This window comes from Schistocerca cancellata, chromosome 5 (genome assembly GCF_023864275.1).
Source record: "Schistocerca cancellata isolate TAMUIC-IGC-003103 chromosome 5, iqSchCanc2.1, whole genome shotgun sequence".
Lineage (NCBI taxonomy): Eukaryota > Metazoa > Arthropoda > Insecta > Orthoptera > Acrididae > Schistocerca > Schistocerca cancellata.
Window position 1 is genome coordinate 440,281,591 of NC_064630.1, and position 21,520 is coordinate 440,303,110.

At 41.8% G+C, this 21,520-nt stretch overlaps 1 protein-coding gene across 1 annotated transcript in view; it reads right to left on the bottom strand.

Moving 5' to 3' along the window:
• Nucleotides 1–2,861: 2,861 nt before the first annotated feature.
• Nucleotides 2,862–21,520, bottom strand: part of LOC126187296 (PHD finger protein rhinoceros) — a 246,764-nt gene continuing 228,105 nt past the window's right edge. The window contains exon 19 of the mRNA XM_049928284.1: nt 2,862–6,497. Within this exon, the coding sequence (XP_049784241.1) occupies nt 5,259–6,497 (1,239 nt within the window). The 3' untranslated portion in view covers nt 2,862–5,258. The remainder of the gene's footprint in view (nt 6,498–21,520) is intronic.

A 21,520-nucleotide genomic window follows, 5' to 3' on the forward strand; every position in this document is an offset into this window, starting at 1 on the left:
AATTGTGTGAGATCGAATGGTACTTTTTGAACACCTGCTCTACAACCGACTTCTCTCCAAGTGATAACCACCTCTTTACATGTATGAAGAAGTGGCTTGGCTCGCAATGCTTTGACTCGTGCAAAGAACTTCCACATGCTGTAATGGGATAGCTGCAATTTCAGGCAGCTGAATTTTACACAAAGAAAATTTGAAACGTTAACAATAATGGAAATTCCTGAATTTTACACATTGCTCCACTCAGGAATTTGCATCATTGTTGAAGTCCCAAATTGCGTGGAGTGTAGAAATACATAACAGAAAACATCAGTCACATTAGCTTTCGAGCACCAGCCCCTTTTCTAGAAAGACACACATTCATGCACACACCCACCCAAATACTCACTCCCTTGATCATGGCAAGACAAATTATTGATACTCGATTATTGGAAGCAGTTGCCCAAGCTGACGGAGGTAGGGAGGGAGTAGGTAAGGACACAAGGAGGAAGTAGTGAGAAAAAGGCACAACAAGATGAAAAAATTAGTACAGAGGGTACAACAAAAACAGATATAAGAACTGGGAGAGGGGGGAAATAGGGGAGGGAAAAGAGGAGTGGGAGGGGAAGAAGAGAAAGGGACAATATCTGCATGTTGGGAGGACAGGGAGGATGGAAGAAGCAATGCAGGATCTGGACATAAAAACATTGGTGTGGACCTCCCTCAACTAAGGCAATGCTGTTTTCTGCTGTGTTTCTGCACTCCACGCATTAGTCCACTATAGATGAATGGTTGCCTTCCCTTAATTTTAAATTTGGAACTTTTTACAGATACAATTAAAACTTTAACTTCAATTATGCTTATGGAGAGAAACAATACGAAAGTGTTTTTTTAAGGTTTTCTACTATATCTGCTTTAAATATTCCATTATTTTATTTACAGTGTAATGGAGGTTACTTTCCAGACAACATAATATGGAATATGGGTGACCAGCACAATGCTATTCTTTGCACAATTATCCACGTTTAAACAGCACTTATCTCATTTTAAGGTTTGACTTAAAAGTGTCTTTTCTGGGTGTCCACATTTGGCTTGACCAATATGGCCCAGTTTCTTTATTTTTATACAACAGAGCTAGTATTACAAAGTAAAACCACTCACAAAATTGACAATACACCAAACCAGAGAGTTTGCACCAAAAGAGCTGTGTTACCTGTGGATCCAAAGGCTGTAACAACGTTTTGTGTGGAAAAGGTTGTCAGAGCCAAACTGTAGAATCCTAATGGACTTGATAACACAAGTCTGGGAGATATTCAACTGTAACCAAGTGATCTGGAGAAAGCTTTTGTGAATCCGTTACGATAGAGATTTCAAGCCATTTCAGGGTATCCAGAAAATGAGGCCTATAAATCCAGACCACTTGTGATTCAAAGAAAGCCTATTCTAGGTAAACCATTAAAGAGTGTTGCATAGAATGGAATCATTCCATTTTCAATTATTATCTGGCTGATCTGCTTCTAAGTACTGCTTCAGATTTGAAATAATTATTATTCAAAATTAAGTTCACCAGAAAGACAAGAAATGAAATCTTAAATCTGCTACAACGGAGTTATGGGAATAGATATGCTTGTAACCAGACAAGCCATGTACATTCTTACTCCTTATTTTTCTGCCTTTCCATTCTTTCTAAAGGAACTCCAAATTCAAAACATGTGCAACAGTTGGACCTGCTCTATCTTCCTCCTCACTCTTCAGTGTGCATTAACTAGACAATCTTCATTTGTTGTAGACAATATATGTAACTGGGCAGATAAAAAAAGGCAGTGGAAACACACACACACACACACACACACACACACACACACACACACACACACACACACACACACACACAGAGAGAGAGAGAGAGAGAGAGAGAGAGAGAGAGAGAGATGTGTGTTCTCCTGCCGCCAATTGGTGATTAAATTTTTTCATCCATCCTACTACATTTAATTTGTTGTAGGTACTATTAATATTCCGTTTTTATTCTCTTTCTGAATAGATACTGTCACCCTACAGCACACCTGCAACAAGTCTGTATGCAATGAAACTCTCACAAGTTATGGTAAAAGAACATACTGAGCAAAATAGTTACAGTACTTCACAATGTCCTCAGAATGTTTGGAAAATACTGATATTATCTAGCAAGGGGACAAAAACAGACAGCAATACATCATTCTGTATATTAACAAAAAGTGTTTAATAACTTATTCTTGCTACACCAGCCATGTGACGAAGTCAAAAACATCATTAGCATGCACACTATAGTAAAAAAAAAAGAGAAAAGAATTGGTAAGTAAGTTTCCATTATTATACCTCCCTCATTAAAAGGGCAAATAAAAATATAGATGATCATCATAATGAGACTCAAATCACTTATTTTCAAGCTTCAAAGAAACAAGTTAGCTACTAATTTGTTTCCGAGAGCAACTCACGAATAAACAACAAAAACTGTGAGGTAGGGAAGTTTCATTATAATTCAGATATTTATTCAGTGTTCTGTTGCAAGAGTTTCTGAATTATACAGTGTAATGGTAGCGCAACACCACTGTCAAAGTACAAATTTATATAACTATGTTTAATAAATGCTATAGTAAAAGGCTAGTGAACACCTACATACTACAGATCACAGATTCACTTCATTTATAGCAGTCATTAATGTGATTCTGATGAGGTAAACTGAATCCTGATGAATGTTCTTCATATGTGATGAATCTCGAGTGTCAGTTTCTTATAGTACATCTAAGAGATGCTGCAGAATATGGATGACAAGTAATAAAACCAAGAAACATACATGATACTTATGATGAGGCAGGTACATATATTTTAATGTGATGAGATATAAATTTATCTTTCAGAAAGTGAGACTTTATTACCTTTCACTATTGTTCACTGAATGCACAGCCTTTAATGACTGCCTTTTAATCTCTGGCACAGAGAATATTTTATTTAGTAATATTGCACAGCAAAACACAAAACCAATGATGGCAGGTTGAGTTCATTTTAAAAAGGGTGGTGACAACATATTAAATATGCATACCATTCGTTTTCTCATTCTAAAAAAAGATTTGTATTTCACATTGCAACTATGTGCACATTACAACACCATATCTTACAGGACCAGCATCACTTGTACATTATTTACAACAACATATACCTTTATTTATAATTATGAGAAAAATAATTAAAACAAATATTCTCTGTACAAAACAATTATGGTTTGTACACTGTATCTCAATCACAAAACCTATACACAATATTGGAAGGAAAAAGGAATATCGGCTAACTTTTACAATGGTTTAGAACAAAAGAGCAGATCAACAGCCTAAAAATCATGCAAATGTTAAACACGTATCGGACTCTCAAAATATAATATTACTACAGTGCACAAAGAGATAGAGTACGGAAGTAGATTTTTGTCATAAAATAGAAAATATGTGCCTTGTGCTTCAATGGAAAAGTTTCTCCCAGTAACAACTGTGTGATTCTTTGAGTTCAAGAGATTAATGCTACTATAAACTCACTGTTATAAATTAATGACTGGATATTACACCATATTCGCAAATATAAATAAAATACAAAAAGTCAGTATACTGCTGGGGTTGCACTATTTCAATTAAGATTGAGAGTATGGTCTAGTAAAATGCTTTCACATCTGTAATACTTAATTTGTTTTAACAAACAAAAATCATGTATTGCACCCGAATCATTAGAGACGTATTAATTTTTAAAAATACCTCTGAATTCTTTTTGATATCAGATTTGAATTCTAAGCACCTTGATTGTACACACAAAACAACAAAATATTATATTATTGCAGAATGAGGTACATACACAAATCCAAAAGATATCTGCATGACCTCGTTAACACTTTTTACCTTCTAAAATCTGAATCTCAGCCATTTGGCCAAGATATATTTTTAGAAGCCATCACAGGAGCTAAAAATGTTGTCTTTTACAACAATCCTGAATAAAAACACTTTATATAATAGCAGCAAATACGTGGCACTTTTGCTGTTAAAGAGCTCTACTATTTCATTCTTTATGTAAAAATTGAGTACAACACTTAAGTTCTCACTTGACTCTAGAAACAGGTACACAGTTTCAGATAAAAAAATGGCAACTTTTAGATCAGCAAAGTGAGATGCATTTTAAACTACATTACATGCATTTGCATCCTACGAATAATTAGGTTCCAACACTGTTCTTACATCTTTTTCTAGTATGATGATACGGCGGCAATGCACAGGTCACAACCCTTTAAAGAGAGTTTGTTCAGTTCACTTATTAAACTTGTGATTGAAAATGTGTTTACTGTAAACTTTTATAAAAAGCAATTTAAAGGTACATAAAATAAAAAAAATAATTCTTTAACAATTTCTGCAAACCATATACTTCAAATAAAATATGAACTTACAAATAAACTGCTATAATACATTTCAACACTTATATGTACAAAAATATTAATCAAGTCTTAAATCAGTAATTGACTTTTGTACACTAACTGCTTCCTGTACTAAAGCTGACTATACACTGTGCAAATATACAAGACAATCTAAAAAGAGTTTAAATAGCTCATCACACATTCTTTTTATATACCAACAACATGAGAAATAAAACAAAAGGGAAACTCTGATTTTAGATTAATTTAAAACACTTGGCAAAACACTACTGGACTGGAAAGCTGTTAAAATGCCGTCCATTTAGTCCGCGGCAGCTTTCACCTCCGGTGGGTCAAACTAAGTGATAGAGGTCCACAGCTATCACACCTGTCCCTTGCTGCCACATCCAACGTTAAAAAGTAAAAAAAGTATATTTAACAAAGTCATTAACAATAAATACTACGCATGTAACTCTACACACCGACACACAGGCAAAGTGCAGTCTAGATGTATGTTGTTCTTGCACACAACTGTTTGAAAGATAAACAAACTGCATACCAGATTCAGCATCTGAAATTTCATTTCCATAAATACAGTGTGAAAGGAATACACAGTTGAAACAAAAGTTGTGCTGCACAACTCAATGATTAAAGTAATGAGTTTATTAAAGAAGAGAATTTGTAGAAGACTTTTCTTTAAATCCTTACATCAATATTCCATCTATTGGTATGTACCAGCTGACCATTCTCCCTCACACTTTTGTAACAATAAAAAAGGAGGAGGAAATCTTCAGATGCTGAAAGTGGCCAATGCACGTGCCCGCGTACATGGTCCATTGCCTGGGCCGGGTGTAAGTGTTCATCACCTTACTTCACAGCCAGTCCCACCCTCACTATTTTCTGTTAAAGTTACTGGTGCACTTTTCATCACATAACCTTCTTGACAACGCGCTAGCTTTAACCTTATGGGACTCACTTTAGACGTCCGAACATCTGGAGGAGCGGGAGGGTCGGGGGCTGTTGCTGGGGCAGCAGATGGAGGTTGAACTGTTCGTTCCACTGTTTTGGTCAAATCTCCCTCTACAGAAGGGACACTTGCATCTGCTGGAGGTTCAGTAAGATCTACAGGTACTGACTGTGGCACATCACCAGGATTGCGCGATTCTAACTGTGGTAACAATGGTGTTACATCTGTCGTGCGTTGATTTTTTATACGAATCACAATCTTGGGTGCTACCTCATCTTCTTGAGGCACCAAATGGACCTCATGAACGGCAAGTGGTTGCTGTGACTGTTGCTGTCGTCGCCTCTTGCCTTCCTTCTTCTCTTCTTGATCGAAGTCCTGCATAATGCGTCGTCGGAACTTCATGCTTTCTCGTTTGAGCTCCTCTACAGAAGGTGCTGCATTGTTAGTTGGTGCTAACCTCTTCTTTGGTGGGCGTATGCGAAGTCGTTTCTCCTCACCGTCAGAACCAGCCGCTGTAGCCGCAGAAACAACCCCGGCATTCCCTGCAGATCCTATTTTTATCCGCAGAGTGGGTGGCTGAACAGGGGCTATTGCAGCAAGCGCAGGTGGTGGCGCTTTTGGAGGACGACCACGACGTCGAACGGCAGGAGCAGAAAGGGCTATACCGCGACGGTCGGCACCTGGTCCAATACTGATGTCATCGTATGGGCCTTGCAATGGTGTTCCCGTGCCCTTCCCGCCACGCCGTTTGCGCTCCATATTCGCAGCAGCATCGACAACTGCCTTATAGTCTTCACGTGTAGGAATTGATGTCATGGATGCAACAGCTTTTGGTATGGAAATAACAGCACGCTGTGGTGGATTGGCAGGAGGACCAGGTTCTGGTCCTGGCTCAGGACCACCACCTCCAGGTTCATCCAGATTGCGCTCTTGGGTCCAGTATTGACGCAGTAGCTCCTTCTTGCGCATACGGCGCAAACTGGATGTTCCAGCTGAAGAAGTCTGTGACCCTGGCGGTACAGAACCAGCAGACTGACCAGCCAAACCAGCAGTCAGTGAAGCAGAGGAGTCCAACACTGGTGCAGGCCGCGACAAAGGAGTTGATGTTGCATAATTTGCGTCCAAGAATGGTCCCTGTAAGATGTGTTTTGCAATTTTAGTAACAATTCAGGCATAAACAACAATTAAATGAAGTTATGCACTATGTAATTCTTCAACAAATCAGTATTTACCACACCATTAAATGAGTGTGCTGTGTCTCAATACTTAATACATAATGTGAGGTTTTTTTAATTGGACAGCATCCTCTTTAACCCTCAAGCAAGCACACCTTTGTACAAAGTGTGCCAATCAAAAATAACATGTTTTTTATTGTTCCACTGTTGTTTTACAATTGCAAGTTGGTACCTATTCCTTCATTATTGCTTTAGATATCACAGTATTAAGTTGTGTTGTCATACATCCAAATCAGCAGTTGCTAGTCATCCTATAGTGGAGATGCCAAGTTGCACACAGGCAAAACAAAAAGACTGTAAAACAATAAACTTTTGGCCAAAAAGGCCTTCACTGGAAGTAGACAAAACACACAGTCACAACCACAGCCACAGCCACACACACACACACACACACACACACACACACACACAGGTGCAAACACACCATCTCTGGCTGCCAAGGCGGACTGGCCGCAGCAGCCAGAGAGAGAGAGAGAGAGAGAGAGAGAGAGAGAGAGCGCGTTTATGTGTGTGTGTGTGTGTGTGTGTGTGTGTGTGTGTGTGTGTGTGTGCGTGTGTGTGTTTGTTTTGTCTAATTCCAATGAAGGCCTTTTTGGCTGAAAGCTTACTTGTTTGACGGTCATTCTGATGTGCATATCTGTAACTCAGCATCTCCGCTATATGGTGAGTAACAATGTAACATTTTCATAATTTTGTTAATATTCCATCCAACATTTTCTATTGTTTAAGATTAAATTGTGATTTTGCTCATATATGTTTCCCTTGGTACCATAAAGATAGCTATTCTTTACATGTGTACCAAGTGAACCGTGCGACCACTCACATTACAAAAAGCTCAAGAGTTAATAATTGAACGAATACAGATTGATTCTTTCACTTTGCATTGGAGTTTGCACTGAAAGTTCCTGGCATATTAAAATAGCATTGTGAACTGGGGCTCAGAACCGGGAACTTTGCCTTTTGTGGGCAATGCTCCTACAGACTGAGCTATCTACACACGATGCAAAACTCACACCCATACTTCCGCTAGTACCTTTTTCCTAATCTCCAAATGTCACGGAAATTCTGCTGCACAGCTTCTGGGGCTAGTACTACTGCAATAAAAGGTGGGTCATTAGTTGTGCTTGAATAGCTCAATCTATATAAGCGTTGCCTGTGAATGGCAAGGTCTCAGGTTGGTTTACTGATCTGGTGGTATCTGATAACTTACAATACCTAGTCAATTTTCTGATTCTTTGGTGTCATGTTTTATAACTGTTAAACACATTGCCCACAAAATATTTACTCTGGCAAAAGAGGAAGAGCTTCTACAAATTTCTTCTGCATTTAAAAAATGATATTTCTAGTACAGCAGTCAATTGGGTATTTGATGTTTTTGATTCTGTAAAACATGCAAGATGGAAATTGGTGGAAAAGGGGGCTGTAAAATAAATTTGTAAAGAGACTGCAACTTCCATTAACATTTTCCATGAAAACAGTTGTTACTACTCAAGCTAACAGAGTACCACAGTAAGAGAAACATATCATAAATGTATTAACTGATTTTTACAAGCACGTTTTTTCTTCTGTTTTGAGAATATAAATTAGATTCTCGGTGGCACTGTCAAAGATACAATACCATCAATAAATATATTAATATGTTGCAACTAATGATAATTTGTGCCAGACCGGAAATTGAACTCAGATTTGCAGGAAATCCAGATTTGAGGTCCAGATCTGGCACAAAGTTTCATTGTTGTTGTTGCGGTCTTCAGTCTTGAGACTGGTTTGATGCAGCTCTCCATGCTACTCTATCCTGTGCAAGCTTCTTCATCGCCCAGTACCTACTGCAGCCTACATCCTTCTGAATCTGCTTAGTGTATTCATCTCTTGGTCTCCCTCTACGATTTTTACCCTCCACGCTGCCCTCCAATACTAAATTGGTGATCCCTCAATGTCTCAGAACATGTCCTACCAACCGATCCCTTCTTCTAGTCAAGTTGTGCCACAAATTCCTCTTCTCGCCAATCCTATTCAATACCTCCACATTAGTTATGTGATCTACCCATCTAATCTTCAGCATTCTTCTGTAACACCACATTTCAAAAGCTTCTATTCTCTTCTTGTCTAAACTATTTATCGTCCACGTTTCACTTCCATACATGGCTACACTCCATACAAATACTTTCAGAAACGACTTCCTGACACTTAAATCTATACTCGATGTTAATAAATTTTTCTTCTTCAGAAACGTTTTCCTTGCCATCGCCAGTCTACATTTTATATCCTCTCTACTTCGACCATCATCAGTTATTTTGCTCCCCAAATAGCAAAACTCCTTTTCTACTTTAAAAGTGTCTCATTTCCTAATCTAATTCCCTCAGCATCACCCGACTTAATTAGACTACATTCCATTCTCCTCGTTTTGCTTTTGTTGATGTTCATCTTATACCCTCGTTTCAAGACACTGTCCATTCCGTTCAGCTGCTCTTCCAAGTCCTTTGCTGTCTCTGACAGAATTACAATATCATCGGCGAACCTCAAAGTTTTTATTTCTTCTCCATGGATTTTAATACCTACTCCGAACTTTTCTTTTGTTTCCTTTATTGCTTGCTCAATATACAGATTGAACAACATCGGGGATAGGCTACAACCCTATCTCACTCCCTTCCCAACCACTGCTTCCCTTTCATGCCTCTCGACTCTTATAACTGCCACCTGGTTTCTGTACAAATTGTAAATAGCCTTTCGCTCCCTGTATTTTACCCCTGCCACCTTCAGAATTTGAAAGAGAGTATTCCAATCAACATTGTCAAAAGCTTTCTCTAAGTCTACAAATGCTAGAAACGTAGGTTTGCCTTTCCTTAATCTTTCTTCTAAGATAAGTCGTAGGGTCAGTATTGCCTCATGTGTTCTAACATTGCTACGGAATCCAAACTGATCTTCCCCGAGATTGGCTTCTATCAGTTTCTCCATTCGTCTGTAAAGAATTCGCGTTAGTATTTTGGAGCTGTGACTTATTAAGCTGATAGTTCGGTAATTTTCACATCTGTCAACACCTGCTTTCTTTGGGATTGGAATTATTATATTCTTCTTGAAGTCTGAGGGAACTTCGCCTGTCTCATACATCTTGCTCACCAGATGGTAGAGTTTTGTCATGACTGGCTCTCCCAAGGCTGTCAGTAGTTCTAATGGAATGTTGTCTACTCCGGGGGCCTTGTTTCGACTCAGGTCTTTCAGTGCTCTGTCAAACTCTTCACGCAGTATCATATCTCCCATTTCATCCTCATCTACATCCTCTTCCATTTCCATAATATTGTCCTCAAGAACATCGCCCTTGTATAGACCCTCTATATACTCCTTCCACCTTTCTGTTTTCCCTTCTTTGCTTAGAACTGGGTTTCCATCTGAGCTCTTTATATTCATACAAGTGGTTCTCCTTTCTCCAAAGGTCTCTTTAATTTTCCTGTAAGCAGTATCTATTTTACCCCTAGTGAGATAACGCTCTACATCATTACATTTGTCCTCTAGCCATGCCTGCTTAGCCATTTTGCACTTCCTGTCGATCTCATTTTTGAGATGTTTGTATTCCTTTTTGCCTCCTTCATTTACTGCATTTTTATATTTTCTCCTTTCATCAATTAAATTCAATATTTCTTCTGTTACCCAAGAATTTCTACTAGCCCTCGTCTTTTTACCTACTTGATCCTCTGCTGCCTTCACTACTTCATCCCTCAGAGCTACCCATTCTTCTTCTACTGTATTTCTTTCCCCCATTCCTGTCAATTGTTCCCTTATGCTCTCCCTGAAACTCTGTACAACCTCTGGTTCTTTCAGTTTATCCAGGTCCCATCTCCATAAATTCCCACCTTTTTGCAGTTTCTTCAGTTTTAATCTACAGTTCATAACCAATAGATTGTGGTCAGAGTCCACATCTGCCCCTGGAAATGTCTTACAATTTAAAACCTCGTTCCTAAATCTCTGTCTTACCATTATATAGTCTATCTGATACCTTTTAGAATCTCCCGTGTTCTTCCATGTATACAACCTTCTTTCACGATTCTTGAACCAAGTGTTAGCTATGATTAAGTTATGCTCTGCGCAAAATTCTACCAGACGGCTTCCTCTTTAATTTCTTAGCCCCAATCCATATTCACCTACTATGTTTCATTCTCTCCCTTTTCCTACTGACGAATTCCAGTCACCCATGACTATTAAATTTTCGTCTCCCTTCACTACCTGAATAATTTCTTTTATCTCATCATACATTTCATCAATTTCTTCGTCAACTGCAGAGCTAGTTGGCATATAAACTTGTACTACTGTAGTAGGCGTGGGCTTTGTGTCTATCTTGGCCACAATAATGCGTTCACTATGCTGTTTGTAGTAGCTTACCCGCACTCCTATTTTTTTTATTCATTATTAAACCTACTCCTTCATTACCCCTATTTGCTTTTGTATTTATAACCCTGTATTCACCTGACCAAAAGTCTTGTTCCTCCTGCCACCGAACTTCACTAATTCCCACTATATCTAACTTTAACCTATCCATTTCCCTTTTGAAATTTTCTAACCTACCTGCCCGATTAAGGGATCTGACATTCCACGCTCCGATCCGTAGAACGCCAGTTTTCTTTCTCCTGATAATGAGGCCCTCTTGAGTAGTCCCCGCCCGGAGATCCGAATGGGGGACTATTTTACCTCCGGAATATTTTACCCAAGAGGACGCCATCATCATTTAATCATACAGTAAAGCTGCATGTCCTCGGGAAAAATTACGGCTGTAGTTTCCCCTTGCTTTCAGCCGTTCGCAGTACCAGAACAACAAGGCCATTTTGGTTAGTGTTACAAGGCCAGATCAGTCAATCATCCAGACTGTTGCCCCTGCAACTACTGAAAAGGCTGCTGCCCCTCTTCAGGAACCACACGTTTGTCTGGCCTCTCAACAGATAACCCTCCGTTGTGGTTGCACCTACGGTACGGCTATCTGTATCGTTGAGGCACACAAGCCTCCCCACCAACGGCAAGGTCCATGGTTCATGGGGGGAGTTCATTAGTTACAACATATTTATTATCTTACATTTCCTAGCAGTTCTTCACTAATATTTTATTGATCAATGACTACAGCAGTGAAGAGTAATTTACCATATTATGAAGCCTGAAAATGGAAAATTTTAACAGTATGTTATTGATGCAAAGAAAATCATAACTTTGTAAGGGGGGGGGGGGGATGATTAATGAAAATTTAGCAATAGTTGGCACTTTAAGTGTCAGAATATGTATACCAATAGAAATGTGGCACAGTGTTCTTCCTCAGTTTGTGCCTGAGACACCCAACATGGCTGTCTCCATGAAGGATAGCATGCTGTTGGGAAAGCCAGTAGCCCTGCAGACATTCTGGACAGTCACTGTGACAAAGAAAGGCACCAGTTCCAAAATATGCTGAGGAGCTGGAGAAAGATTACACAATTTGAAAAGACAGGTTCTTTTGAAGTGCAATGTGGCAGGAGGAGGAAAGCAGTTGATCCGGTGTCTGTTTAAGATGTGGCCACAGCATTGCACGAGAGGTCGAATGATGGTATATGAACTAGAGATGGGGGATCCGCTCTTGAACTAATTCATAGAGTTCAATCTTTCAAAGGAGTGAACAATCAGTGATTCAGAAAAAAAGAACGGTAGCTCCAAACGTTTCCCACGGCAGAGAGAGAGAGAGAGAGAGAGAGAGAGAGAGATGGATCATATCAGCAGCGCCTCTGCTGGTCAGAGCACACTGCACGCCACACAACACAGCCAGCGCCAGCCTCTGCCCTGCTTCTACCTTGGCTGCCTGCATTGTGCAGTGCCCCATTGGATTTTGTATTTCACATATGCCGTGGCGTCTCTGTGCGTCGTCTGCCGCGCAGTGTCTGGTGCAGTGTAACTTCGCATCGCACTCTGTCGGCGATCGTTTCAGTCGCACGTCCTGCCCTCTGGGCAGTTGATGCGAGCAACAGGACAAAGAGCCACCTAGCGGATAACATAGGAACTACTTGCAAAAACCCGCTCGCAAGGGAACGAACTATTTGTCTCGGAGCGGATGAGTTCACCGCTACCCCCTCCCTCGGAACTCGCCCGCTCAACGCTCGCCCCACCGTCTCGACTCTAGCCAGAGCGTCGAGCAAAGCGACTCAGGTGTCACTGCGGTCTCAGCTCACGCAGTAATACAGCTCGCGGCTCGACCTGCTCGACTCAGCGCCTCTGCATCGGAGTTCGTCCCCACTGGATATTGTTCTTCGTAGTAATGCCGCTATGTATATTACATTATTATGTTATGTATACATCAATTGTTTTTAGAAACAAAGATGATGTGACTTACCAAATGAAAGTGCTGGCAGGTCGACAGACACACAAACAAACACAAACATACACACAAAATCCAAGCTTTCGCAACCAACGGTTGCCTCGTCAGGAAAGAGGGAAGGAGAAGGAAAGACAAAAGGATATGGGTTTTGAGGGAGAGGGTAAGGAGTCATTCCAATCCCGGGAGCGGAAAGACTTACCTTAGGGGGAAAAAAGGACAGGTATACACTCGCACACACACACATATCCATCCACACCTACACAGACACAAGCAGACATTTGTAAAGGCAAAGAGTTTGGGCAGAGAGGTCAGTCGGGACGGAAGTACAGAGGCAAAGATGATGTTGAAAGACAGGTGAGGTATGAGCGGCGGCAGATTGAAATTAGAAATTAGCGGAGATTGAGGCCTGGCGGATAGCGAGAAGAGAGGATATGCTGAAGGGCAAGTTCCCATCTCCGGAGTTCTGACAGGTTGGTGTTAGTGGGAAGTATCCAGATAACCCGGACGGTGTAACACTGTGCCAAGATGTGCTGGCCGTGCACCAAGGCATGTTTAGCCACAGGGTGATCCTCATTACCAACAAACACTGTCTGCCTGTGTCCATTCATGCGAATGGACAGTTTGTTGCTGGTCATTCCCACATAGAATGCATCACAGTGTAGGCAGGTCAGTTGGTAGATCACGTGGGTGCTTTCACACGTGGCTCTGCCTTTGATTGTGTACACCTTCCGGGTTACAGGACTGGAGTAGGTGGTGGTGGGAGGGTGCATGGGACAGGTTTTACACCGGGGGCGGTTACAAGGGTAGGAGCCAGAGGGTAGGGAAGGTGGTTTGGGGATTTCATAGGGATGAACCAAGAGGTTACGAAGGTTAGGTGGACGGCGGAAAGACACTCTTGGTGGAGTGGGGAGGATTTCATGAAGGATGGATCTCATTTCAGGGCAGGATTTGAGGAAGTTGTATCCCTGCTGGAGAGCCACATTCAGAATCTGATCCAGTCCCGGAAAGTATCCTGTCACAAGTGGGGCACTTTTGTGGTTCTTCTGTGGGAGGTTCTGGGTTTGAGAGGATGAGGAAGTGGCTCTGGTTATTTGCTTCTGTACCAGGTCGGGAGGGTAGTTGCGGGATGCGAAAGCTGTTGTCAGGTTGTTGGTGTAATGCCTCAGGGATTCCGGACTGGAGCAGATTCGTTTGCCACGAAGACCTAGGCTGTAGGGAAGGGACCGTTTGATGTGGAATGGGTGGCAGCTGTCGTAATGGAGGTACTGTTGCTTGTTGGTGGGTTTGATGTGGACGGACGTGTGAAGCTGCCCATTGGACAGGTGAAGGTCAACATCAAGGAAAGTGGCATGGGATTTGGAGTAGGACCAGGTGAATCTGATGGAACCAAAGGAGTTGAGGTTGGAGAGGAAATTCTGGAGTTCTTCTTCACTGTGAATCCAGATCATGAAGATGTCATCAATAAATCTGTACCAAACTTTGGGTTGGCAGGCCTGGGTAACCAAGAAGGCTTCCTCTAAGCGACCCATGAATAGGTTGGCGTACGAGGGGGCCATCCTGGTACCCATGGCTGTTCCCTTTAATTGTTGGTATGTCTGGTTTTCAAAAGTGAAGAAGTTGTGGGTCAGGATGAAGCTGGCTAAGGTAACGAGGAAAGAGGTTTTAGGTAGGGTGGCAGGTGATCGGCGTGAAAGGAAGTGCTCCATCGCAGCGAGGCCCTGGACGTGCGGGATATTTGTGTATAAGGAAGTGGCATCAATGGTTACAAGGATGGTTTCTGGGGGTAACGGACTGGGTAAGGATTCCTTCCTCTCTGCTGGAAGTATCACTTTGCCACGAAGAAAAATGATCCTAATCCTACCCCTAATGATCCAACTCCCCGAGACACTATCCAAATTGAACCCTGCCTGGAACAGTTCCGTCCTCCGTCACAGCGGGACCCACCTCCTCTTCCTCAAAATCACCCTCTCCAAACCTTCCAGGAATTTCTGACTTCCAGCCTTGCCTCTCAATCCTTCTTAAAAAACCTTAATCCTATTCCCAACATCACCACTGCTGAAGCCCAGGCTATCCGTGATCTGAAGGCTGACCGGTCCATCGTCATTCTTCCGGCGGACAAGGGTTCCACGACCGTGGTACTTGATCGTCGGGAGTACGTGGCTGAGGGACTGCGTCAGCTTTCAGACAACACCACATACAAAGTTTGCCAAGGTAATCCCATTCCTGAGGTCCAGGCAGAGCTTCAAGGAATCCTCAGATCCTTAGGCCCCCTACAAAACCTTTCACCTGACTCCATCAACCTCCTGACCCCACCGACACCCCGCACCCCTACCTTCTACCTTCTCCCTAAAATTCACAAACCCAATCATCCCGGCCGCCCCATTGTAGCTGGTTACCAAGCCCCCACAGAACGTATCTCTGCCTACGTGGATCAACACCTTCAACCCATTACATGCAGTCTCCCATCCTTCATCAAAGACACCAACCACTTTCTCGAACGCCTGGAATCCTTACCCAGTCCGTTACCCCCAGAAACCATCCTTGTAACCATTGATGCCACTTCCTTATACACAAATATCCCGCACGTCCAGGGCCTCGCTGCGATGGAGCACTTCCTTTCACGCCGATCACCTGCCACCCTACCTAAAACCTCTTTCCTCATTACCTTAGCCAGCTTCATCCTGACCCACAACTTCTTCACTTTTGAAAACCAGACATACCAACAATTAAAGGGAACAGCCATGGGTACCAGGATGGCCCCCTCGTACGCCAACCTATTCATGGGTCGCTTAGAGGAAGCCTTCTTGGTTACCCAGGCCTGCCAACCCAAAGTTTGGTACAGATTTATTGATGACATCTTCATGATCTGGATTCACAGTGAAGAAGAACTCCAGAATTTCCTCTCCAACCTCAACTCCTTTGGTTCCATCAGATTCACCTGGTCCTACTCCAAATCCCATGCCACTTTCCTTGATGTTGACCTTCACCTGTCCAATGGGCAGCTTCACACGTCCGTCCACATCAAACCCACTAACAAGCAACAGTACCTCCATTACGACAGCTGCCACCCATTCCACATCAAACGGTCCCTTCCCTACAGCCTAGGTCTTCGTGGCAAACGAATCTGCTCCAGTCCGGAATCCCTGAGGCATTACACCAACAACCTGACAACAGCTTTCGCATCCCGCAACTACCCTCCCGACCTGGTACAGAAGCAAATAACCAGAGCCACTTCCTCATCCTCTCAAACCCAGAACCTCCCACAGAAGAACCACAAAAGTGCCCCACTTGTGACAGGATACTTTCCGGGACTGGATCAGATTCTGAATGTGGCTCTCCAGCAGGGATACAACTTCCTCAAATCCTGCCCTGAAATGAGATCCATCCTTCATGAAATCCTCCCCACTCCACCAAGAGTGTCTTTCCGCCGTCCACCTAACCTTCGTAACCTCTTGGTTCATCCCTATGAAATCCCCAAACCACCTTCCCTACCCTCTGGCTCCTACCCTTGTAACCGCCCCCGGTGTAAAACCTGTCCCATGCACCCTCCCACCACCACCTACTCCAGTCCTGTAACCCGGAAGGTGTACACAATCAAAGGCAGAGCCACGTGTGAAAGCACCCACGTGATCTACCAACTGACCTGCCTACACTGTGATGCATTCTATGTGGGAATGACCAGCAACAAACTGTCCATTCGCATGAATGGACACAGGCAGACAGTGTTTGTTGGTAATGAGGATCACCCTGTGGCTAAACATGCCTTGGTGCACGGCCAGCACATCTTGGCACAGTGTTACACCGTCCGGGTTATCTGGATACTTCCCACTAACACCAACCTGTCAGAACTCCGGAGATGGGAACTTGCCCTTCAGCATATCCTCTCTTCTCGCTATCCGCCAGGCCTCAATCTCCGCTAATTTCTAATTTCAATCTGCCGCCGCTCATACCTCACCTGTCTTTCAACATCATCTTTGCCTCTGTACTTCCGTCCCGACTGACCTCTCTGCCCAAACTCTTTGCCTTTACAAATGTCTGCTTGTGTCTGTGTAGGTGTGGATGGATATGTGTGTGTGTGCGAGTGTATACCTGTCCTTTTTTCCCCCTAAGGTAAGTCTTTCCGCTCCCGGGATTGGAATGACTCCTTACCCTCTCCCTTAAAACCCATATCCTTTTGTCTTTCCTTCTCCTTCCCTCTTTCCTGACGAGGCAACCGTTGGTTGCGAAAGCTTGGATTTTGTGTGTATGTTTGTGTTTGTTTGTGTGTCTGTCGACCTGCCAGCACTTTCATTTGGTAAGTCACATCATCTTTGTTTTTAAATATATTTTTCCTTCGTGGAATGTTTCCTTCTATTATAACATTATAATCAATTGTTTTTAGTTTATTTTTATTTGTTTAAACTGATTAGATTAGGTTCCTGATGACTCCTCTTACTATAGGATTTTTATTATAGACACTCGAATTTACGCTTTAATTACGAGCGAACCGATAAACGTATCGCAAAATGTGATACACCAATATTTTCCTTGTTTTATTCTGCGTTAGGCTATATGCAGCACTTTCGTTTTACAGTCAAATTTATATTTTTTTTTCTTATTCTGGTACGGATTTTGCAATTTTGGGCGTCTTCGAAAGGAAACGTTCACTTTAAAAATATATGGCTTGCGATGTATTTGTATGAGGTTAATGCAATTGTAATACGTTATAGCCAAATATATTGTTAATGTAAATCTCAAGTTACAACATTTTCCGATCACCCAAAAAACCACGATAGTGCAAAATAAATCAATAATCAAAAACTTTGTCATATCGTGGAAATTTCAATAAACAATACAAAATTCTTACTCATTATCTGTGTTACTTCAAAATAGGATCAAATAAGATCAAAATACAGGTATAGTACTGGAATAAACCAAGTTTAAAGGGCAATGTGCCTTCCATTTATTTTATATTGTAAATGAGTGGTGAGTCATGAAAAAGAGCTAATTCATTTCAGGGAGTGAACAGTTCTGATCCAATCTCTGAAAAGAACAGTTTTGCCCATCTCTAATATGAACATCCAGTGCACAGGGAATTGTCCCCAACACTGGACATGCCTGCAAGCACTGTGCATAAAATCCTACAAAACGTCCTGCATTGCTATCTGTACAGAATAACCCATATGTCCAGGAATTACTTTCTGCTGACCTGCTAGCAAGACAAATTTTCACTCTGGAATTTCTTGCTCATGTGGAAGTGGACAATGAATGGTCATAGAACATTCTGTGGACAGACAAAGCCCATTTCCGTCTCCAATGACATGTCAATATGCAAAACTGCAGAATATAGGCAACAGAAAATCCGCATGCACATCAAAGGTGCCTGCGAATGTGACTGTGTGGTGATGGCATTGTTTATTGTAGGGCTGTATTTTTTTCAAGGAGATGAGTCGAATGGGCACCGTTACCTGTAGTGTCATGTGTAAATGCTATGAGTCTTTCGCGAACCATAATTCCAGCCCTTCAACAGCATAGATACGTTGGTAGTATCATTTTTATGTAAGATGACACTCCTCCCCACACTGCACAGCCAGTGAAGCGGCAGCTGCAAGGGCATTTTGGAATTGCTAGAATTATCAGCTGTCGTTTTCCTCGCCTGTACGTCCAGATCAGCTGATTTTAATCTGACTGACTTCTGGCTGTGGGATTATCTGAAAGATGTTGTGGTCAGTACTCTAATTACAAACATAGCTGAAACGAAAGCAAGCATTATAGAGCGCACCCTGAGTGTGACCCCGACACATCTGTTGTGAAATGTGCTGTTTCTTGTTTACAACTTGTGGCAGGAAACAGTGGACAGCATATTGAACTCAGAAACCAATGTCATTTGCTTTTTATGCTGCTTTTGGCCCCAGAACAATTCAAAACCGATGTCATTTTGCTTTTTATGCATTTTTTGGCCTCAGGACAATTAAAAATTGATTTTCTCCATCCAATGTGGTACGACCTTGTCATAGTTGACTGCCAAACTTGTGTAGTCATGCACATTGAACAAACAGTACAGACAGTGTAATGTGCAACTCAAACCACAGCCATTACATCACAACTCATCTGTCATTTGCATCATTTGTAGCTGCCCCCATTTATATTAAGATGCTTACAGTGGCATCTATTGTTAAAATTCTGGTACAATTTCTTTTGCTCCATGGCATTACTCCTTGCATCAATAATATGCTGTTCAAATCTGACATCATTCTGAGCAGTGATTCTCTTTCTACAGCATTTTGAAACTGGAACTTTAAGTATGAACAACCTGTACATTTCAAGTGGGCAAAACTGAACCAAATGTCTCTATTAGACATGATCATATTTTGAACAGTTTCGACACATAAGACATATAACACATTTTTCTACAACATGCTTTTGTTCAGGTACTACGACTTATGTAAACATTAAAACTGTGAACAAGTAATAATTCTGCTTCAAAATGTTACTATTCCCTTCACACTTAAATATCTCATCCCATGCAAACTATACTGTGATACTAACACATCTATTTTTAGGTTAATATCTACGAGCTTAGTACTCAATAGCATCTCAGTTTCCCATACTATCTCATTCATCCAGTCCATATAAATACTGCTGAGGCTTCCTCGTTTCACCCATACTTTATACACGGAAGAGCCAAAGAAACTGGTACACCTGCCTAATATCATGTAAGGCCCCCACGAGCACACAGAAGTGCCACAACATGACACGGCATGCAGTCAACTAATGTCTGAAGTTGTGCTGGAGGGAAGTGACACCAAGAATCTTGCAGTGCTGTCCATAATACACAACAGAACGAGGGGGGTGGAAATCTCTTCTGAACTGCACATTGCAAGGAATCCCAGATACGGTCACTAATGTTCATATCTGGGGAGTCTGGTAGCCAGTGGAAATGTTTAAACTCAGAAGAGTGTTCCTGGAACCACTCTGTAGCTATTCTGGACTTGTGGAGTGTCACACTGTCCTGCTCAAATTCCCCAAGTCTGTTGGAATGCACAACGCACAGGAATGGATGCAGGTGATCAGACAGGATGCTTATGTATGTGTCACCTGTCAGAGTCATATCTAGACTTATAAGGGGTCCCACATCACTCACACAGCACACACCCCACATCATTACAGAGCCTCCACCAGCTTGAACAGTCCCCTGCTTACATGCAGGGTCCCTGGATTCATGAGGTTGTCTCCATACCTGTACATGTCCATCTGCTCAATAATATTTGAAATGAGACCAGTCTGACCAGGCAATATACTTCCAGTCATCACCAGTCCAATGTTGGTGCTGACGGGCCCAGTTGAGGCGTAAAGCTTCATGTCATGCAGTCGTAAAGGATAGACGAGTGGGCTTCCGGCTCCAAAAGCTCATATCGATGATATCTCGTTGAATGGTTCACATGCTGGCACTTGTGGATGGCCCAGCATTGAAATCTGCAGCAATTTGCAAAGGGTTGCACTTCTGTCAAGTTGAACATTTATCTTCAGTTATTGTTGGTCCTGTTCTTGCAGGATCTTTTTCCGGCCGCAGCAATGTTGGAGATTTGATGTTTTACCAGATTCCTGATTTCACGGTACACTCTTGGAATGATTGTATGGGAAAATCCCCACTTCATTGCTACCTCGGAGATGCTGTATCCCAACGCTTGTGTGCCGACTATAACAACACGTTCAAACTTGGTAACCTGCCATTGCAACAGCAGTAACTGATATAACAACTGCGTCAGACACTTGTCGTCTTATATAGGTGTTGCCAACGACAACGCCGTATTCTGCCTGTTTACGTATCTCTGCATTTGAATATGCATGCCTATACCTGTTTCTTTGGTGCTTCAGTGTAGAATTGTCCCAATCACTAAGAAGCATGTTGTAAACTTATATCCACCGCCCATTTTATTTTACATACCTATGTTATTTAGGTCACACACTGTAATTAAATTCCTCACTGACATGTACACCATTGACTAAAATATGTCAACACTGGCCAGAGTATGGACTTCGTGATATCACAGACAGCAAGATAACTGGTAGCAGTAGGTTCATTTAACACTAAGAGAAGTTGATAGATTTTAGCTTTGAATGGTGGAGAGTGGAATGTTATACCTCTCTTGGTAAATAAATTATTTAAGTGCTCAATAATGCCACATGAGGATGGTATGAGAGTGAAGCTGTACCCTGAAACTGGCCACAGGGGCAGTATTATACTGAGATCTAATGACAGGGAAAACATGGAATCTAGCCAAACATGTTTAGTAAATAATAATTAGACCCTACAAACTACAAGAATGGTTTAGGTTAAAGGAATTTTCTTAAGTACGAAGTCTGAATGCTGGCATTACCTGAAACATCACTGTAACTCTATGTGATGATCAGATCCTAAAATGCAATCACATGACTGACAGAATATTACAAGATTGTTATCCTGATAAAAGATCAGTCCTAGCTATTCTTTATTATGGATATGGCAGACAGTCTAGTTAAGTTACTTTTTGGAAATCTCTACTCTCCACATATTCAGTTGATTTTCCATTGAGAACAAAGTGAGAATAGCTATAAATAATTTAGGGGCAACAATGCCTAAT